Below are 6000 nucleotides of genomic sequence, written 5' to 3'. Positions count from 1 at the left end.
AACATGGATTGCGGAACGAATCTAACCGATCACGGCAATTTCGCTCGAGATCAAGTATTCGCGCGCAGAAGAAAGAAAGTGTCTCCTCTTGAAAGGAAACATGTCGACGGATATCAATTTCGCTACAACCAAACGGTTATTATCGGGTAAAAAAAAAATGAGTTCGTTGAACAAAATCGTTTGATTGGCTCTATTTGGTTCACTCCAGAAAATGTTTTGGTCAAGTCAACTGAATTTTATTCCACTTGATCAAACTCGCTGCTTCGATCAGCTAAAGTGTTTTGATTTAATCGTATTGTTAATTTTAGAAAATATCTTTGTAAATACACTAAATATTTCGGTTGAACGTACCAAATTACTTTAATATTTGGCGTGGTCTACCACAATATTTGATGCGATCACTCAGAAGTTACTAACCAAAGAATATTGTCATCTCAACCAAATATTTGGTCGTTTATATAATAATCATATTCCATGATTAAATCAACAAGAATTTTATTGATTCAACCAAGTACTCTTTTGCGTGATTATAGGCATAGTATTTAATGACTTTAATTTAATGTTTTAACATTATGATTGTTTTGAAGTTCGAGTTGGTTACGCAGCCCAAATGATAACGAATCGAAACCATTAACAAAACCGGTGAAGGTTGAACATGCGGCACAATTTCGATTTCGCCTTCCACTTTATCGTTCGTTCCACGAGACAGCACCCTGACGTCGAAAGAAAAGTGAGAGTGAGAAGGTGTAGAGGGAGAAGAGTGGCAGTAATCTCTCGAATAAAAGAATTGCTTACAGAACTACGAATCGAATCATTAAGGTTGAGCTTGCAATCCTTTCGATTTTGACCGATTACCTGTATCAGTTAAACTTTGACGCGAGAGATTCTGTTAGTGATATTGCAGGGCTACTCAAGCGTTCGCGTTTGCGGTCGCTGTAGATAGTACTTATCGAAAGCGTTAAGTACCGCCGTATCACATGGATGCTACACGTTATTGTACAGAGAATTTCCGGAGCTCGGAGTGGCCCTACCATTGTTCACATAAGGAATACGGATACGTGGTTGGTAACTGGTCCACCGATTACCTATAAGTGACCGACTGATACTGAACTATCCATCCGCCATTGGTACAACTGCAAGAAGAATTTTACGTTAAAATTTTTATCTGGTCGAACCGCCTCCTAGAAGATTACAGAAATTTCGAATACAAACGCCACCGATGTCGTTAAAAAATCAGACCGCTTATCAATTGTTTTGGAAGCACTCTATATCCTCAAGTATCGGATAAAGCTTCGAAACGCAGGGATTAACACAGGGATCTGCAACGAGATAAATGTATGGTGACCAATCAGCGTTTTTCCTATGCTTTGCAGCTACCTCGTAACGACCGATGTAACTCTAGCAATGTAGCGATGTAGTGCTAGCAAGTTACTCGCGCTATTAAATTGGTTTACTTTACCCTGTGTAACTTTTCTGCATTTTATTAGGTCAAGAAAGAATCCCATACAGAGCAAAATTGCAAAGAAATCTCTAGGAAATTTATTTTGGAAGTCTGGACACGATCCCTTGATCCGAATCAACACATCGAAGGTCATTGTAAAACTTATCGTGCGAGCGACAGAGACACGTGAAAAGGGAGAGAAGAATAACTCTCTGATGTTTATATCGCAGTGATTAACTACGCGTTCATTTGGATTAAGTTAATATTCAGCCTTGACTATTTCTAATGGCTTTCAAAACACATCTCAACGTTCCATTGCCATCGGTCAACAATTACTAGTTCCGCGAGATGTTGTAACGCGTTGGACTTTAATTTGGTGTCTTACGCTGAATACCCGTAATCCATTTCAATTTGCATTCTCATGCGAAGCTTGAGTCAGGGATGCGGTGGGTGGATCCAAGTTTCAGTTGTCACTGTTACGAGTCAAATGGGGCTTAATCGCAATGGGATGTAAAAGAAAGGGTTTCGCCTGAATACCCCAAAGAAAAAGGGAGAGATCGTTTCTTTCGCAATTTTGACCTAAATATCTGCATACCATGGTCTTAAATCTAGTCACCACGTGTGGACGTCCGAAGTGACCGAACAACTGTTCCAGGCCCAGCCGCATTGACGCGACGGCAAGATGTAACAGCAAGGGTTGCAATAGTAACAGCAGTTCTAGTAAGAGCAGGAATAGTAATAACAGGAGTAGGAGGAGTAACGGTAATAATTATAGAAGGAGTAGTAGTGGTAATAGTTTTAGTAGGAATAGTATTAGTACTTGTCCTCGTGGCAACGGTAGTAACAGTATTAGTCATAGTTGCGGTACTGGTAGTAGTATTAATAGTAGTGGTAGTTGTAGTATTAGTGGTAGTAATAGTAGCCGTAACGGTAGTAGTTAAGTGGTAGCAGTAGCGGTAGTCATTAATAATAGTTTACGATCACTCGATAACTTACTCGTTAACATGATGGTTTATACAGATATGATTATTGTTTATGTCAGAATGAGGCATCTCAAGGCACGCCCACTCCCCGTCTCGGCTTTGGACGAAACGGTGCTCAGTCCATCCGCTCGTCCATCCGTCCGTCTCCCCAGGTAAGTAAGTACCTACCTACCTACCTAGCGACCTAGACTTCTAGCTAGCTACCTACCTACCTATTTGCCTACCTACCTACCTACCTTCTTACCTAGCTATCTACGTACGTACGTCCGCACCGCGGCCGATCCACTCGGGATCTCCCGACTCTTCTCTGCCCGATCGCTACTCGAGTTTCGCGTGCATGCGCCATCCCCTGTTCGCGACTCCGTCTTCGCTTGGGCGAGCGACTCTCGCGCCCGACTTCTCGAGTAGCTCTTCCAGAGAAGCGGAAACGCGATCGAACCTGATCCCTTGAAGGCTTCCATCCGGCGGATCGGCCTCCGGGTTTCGTTCCGGCCGAAGACCGGCTCCGGAAGACCCGCCCGGAGACCCGCTCAGTGGACCGAATACCTACCGATCACTATGGCGATCTACAGTCTTGGCGTATACGTAGATATGTGAGTAGGTACACCGTAGGTAGGTACCTGTGCGCGAGGTTGTTGCCGTCTCTCCCTCGAGCACTCGACTTTCTTACTTTCTTCCTTGAACTCTCGTCCCCTTTCCGACGACCTAGCCTCGAGTACCGCGTGGATCTTAACGACGGGTGGTACGACGCCGGACGAGAGGTACCGAGAACAAGAATGCGAACGACCAAACGACCGTGTCCTTGACCGTGACCGGGACCGGATTCCCCAGCTTCTCGTATTCCATCCTGCGTTCGTGGGGTCGCAGGAGTAATGGAGAACCGTAACCGATGAGACGATCGCGTCCATGACACCGGAACGGTTCACTTGCCCAGGCCGAACTTCATGAAGATGAGCTCCTTGCCTTTCGACAAGATGTCGCCGCCGGCCCCAGCACCCGCCATTTCGGTGAACTTTTGCATTAGGTTTGGCCCCGTGCTCGAGGGCGGCTGCTGTTGCTGCTGTTGTTGCTGGGCGTCCGTCGGAGCTTTGGTTTGTGCCGTCGGGACGACCGCCGGTACCCCTCGCAGCGGTTTGCTGGGCCCCTGGGGACCCTGCATCGACGAACCTTGTCCAGGTTGCTGCGGGAACTGTTGCCCCGGTTGCTGCTGGAACTGAGGATTCTGCTGCTGTCCGTACGGCTGCCCCTGTTGCTGGTAACCGGGGTTCTGTTGACTGAAATTCTTATTCTGTAGCTGCTGTTGCTGCTGCTGCTGTTGTTGTTGCTGTTGCTGCTGTTGAGTCTGGTAGTCGAGGGGTTGCTGTTGTTGCTGCATGTGCCCGGGTGGACCTTGAAGCCCTCCTGGTACGTTACTACCACCGACTCTGTTGTTCACACCTCTCCCCCTCCCCTGTAAAAGGAATTAATTTTTTTAGAAGATGGAATGCCGTGGACGATTTGGAGGACAGACTTCCGCAGAAATGTGGAGGCACGTTTCACTACAATGTTGCCGCATCGAAAGGTCTTTCGTCTTGGATGTGGATTTTGTGATCTTCGGTGATGTGAGATGTCGGGATTGGATGAAGTAATGTCCCTTCCTCGGGATGAAAACGTGGTTATTAGAGACTACTTTCCTGTTGCTTTTAATTGTACAGAAAGAATAAAATGTAGAAAGATGCGTCGATGTCTAGGTGCATTATATTACGACATAATCCGATTATTTCGATCCGACCAGCCCTCGTATTTCTTTTCACTTTTAAATGCACCTTTAAAATAAATAGTAACGTTATTGGAGTGTTCCACCTTAAAGGAAATTGTTGTAGATGCAAGCACCAAATAATGTTAAACTATGTCTATTTCGTTGTCTTCGATCATCTGTAATTTTTTTCAAAAAGCATATAATTCCTTTTGATGTAATTATCACATAACGTCATTAACACTAAACCTACTGTCGGGCCGTTAAATGACAATTTTTAAATGGTGTTGATAATGGGGTTATAAATTGTCGGCATGTTTAGTGTTAATAAATAGACAATTCTAGATTTAAGGATATCATAACAACCGATTGTTAACCCTCATTCGAAGTTGGTGTAAGCTTATCAATTAGAAAATAGAATTCGGAAGTTAATTTAGACGCAGATATCTCCAAGAATTGAATTGAATTATGATTTAAAATTTACTGTAATTTTGATTACCCAGCTACGGTGATTACTTGTAACGGAGGTGCAGATTTTGAAATTATTTAACTGCAGAACGACCTTCTTGCTTAATAAATTTGTGTGTGCATTTTGGGCGAGTTATTTATTTTATTTTGATCGGTATTAACGAGCAATATCCAATATTATTTTACTTAAAGCCAAATTACATATAAAGCTTTCTTACATTTACAAAATATCGGCCAACATGCGCGAGTCATTTTCGACGTGCATTTATGTTCAGGTACAATACAACTCAACCAACGGTATGTACTTGTTAAGAACCATATGCAATTTTTAACCTTTACTGCAAGTAGCAGCTGTGTAAATACTAAAGAAATAGTTATGCATTATCCGGTATTCCATACAGGTTATTCAAAGAGAATTAAGATATCCTTCAGATGTGCAAGTTAAGTAAATTGCCCTTTATGGTTGGAAGTACTATTTCTTATATATTTCATCACTGGCGAATGTTTTTGAAGAAAAGAATGGCGCAATAATTAGGCAAGCATAGAATGCGACATGCTGTAGGTACCAACGAGAACCATTTCAACCATTGCGTTTAGAGTACGACCAGAAATAGCTAATCTGTATGTTCATAAGCATATGCACATATGCTATTTCTCTTATTACGAGTCTGCATTGGCAGTTTGTAACTTCCTGACGATAACAAATGCTCACATCCCTTCAATAATTATGTACGATACTGATTAAGACGAACTTGCAAAGTATTCTAACATGTTTTGCTGCGATTAACTCGAAGCGGAAGTGCACAAAAATGTTAGCAAAGTATAATCCTATATAATGTGTTATACTTCTTCAAGGTATTATAATTAAAGCTTGTTACACTTAAATATAGAATATACTGCTGCAGTGTAACATGCAGTAACAAACACCAACTTCGAAAGGACAGACATGCGTAAGCATGTAAAAAGTCCCGTTACCGTCGAACGGCAACGTTTTCGAATTTTTGTCACATAACTGAAATATAATAAAAACGATTCACAAGTTATCAATATCCTAATCATTTTTGTAGCATATATACCCAAACTTGTGTTGATAATTAATTGAGCCTGAAAATTAAAGAAGAAGGCTTCCGGTTGCGTTACAAGAACAACTTCAATATTCGTGTAATTAGTCGAGGTTTCTTAAGACAAATGCAGTACACCGAAGCCCACAATTTGCAGATATTTATGTAACATAAAATTGAAAAGCCGAAGCTGGCAGGGTAAACAACTGAAAGTTGTGCATCCGTAACAGAAACAAGTTGCTACTAAGTATAACCCTTTATTGTCGAAAATTCCCTTACAAAGGGACTGAAACGTTATCACTATATAAAATC

The 6000-nt window shown here is 42.1% G+C and overlaps 1 protein-coding gene across 4 annotated transcripts in view; it reads right to left on the bottom strand.

Annotated features, from left to right (window-relative positions):
* Positions 1-480: 480 nt before the first annotated feature.
* LOC105704391 (RIMS-binding protein 2) overlaps positions 481-6000 on the bottom strand; it is a 29874-nt gene continuing 24354 nt past the window's right edge. For 3 of the 4 annotated variants that reach the window (XM_012433622.1, XM_012433701.1, XM_012433789.1), the window contains one exon: positions 481-3874. In XM_012433622.1, the coding sequence (XP_012289045.1) occupies positions 3347-3874 (528 nt within the window). In that variant the 3' untranslated portion in view covers positions 481-3346. The remainder of the gene's footprint in view (positions 3875-6000) is intronic. The other variant, XM_012414597.1, reaches the window with a different exon arrangement.

The sequence above is a fragment of the Orussus abietinus genome, unplaced genomic scaffold, assembly GCF_000612105.2.
Source record: "Orussus abietinus isolate OABI.00-Male unplaced genomic scaffold, Oabi_2.0 scaffold579, whole genome shotgun sequence".
Classification (NCBI taxonomy): Eukaryota; Metazoa; Arthropoda; class Insecta; order Hymenoptera; family Orussidae; genus Orussus; species Orussus abietinus.
Note: the sequence above shows the minus strand (reverse complement) of the source record. Positions and strands in the feature narration are given on the sequence as shown.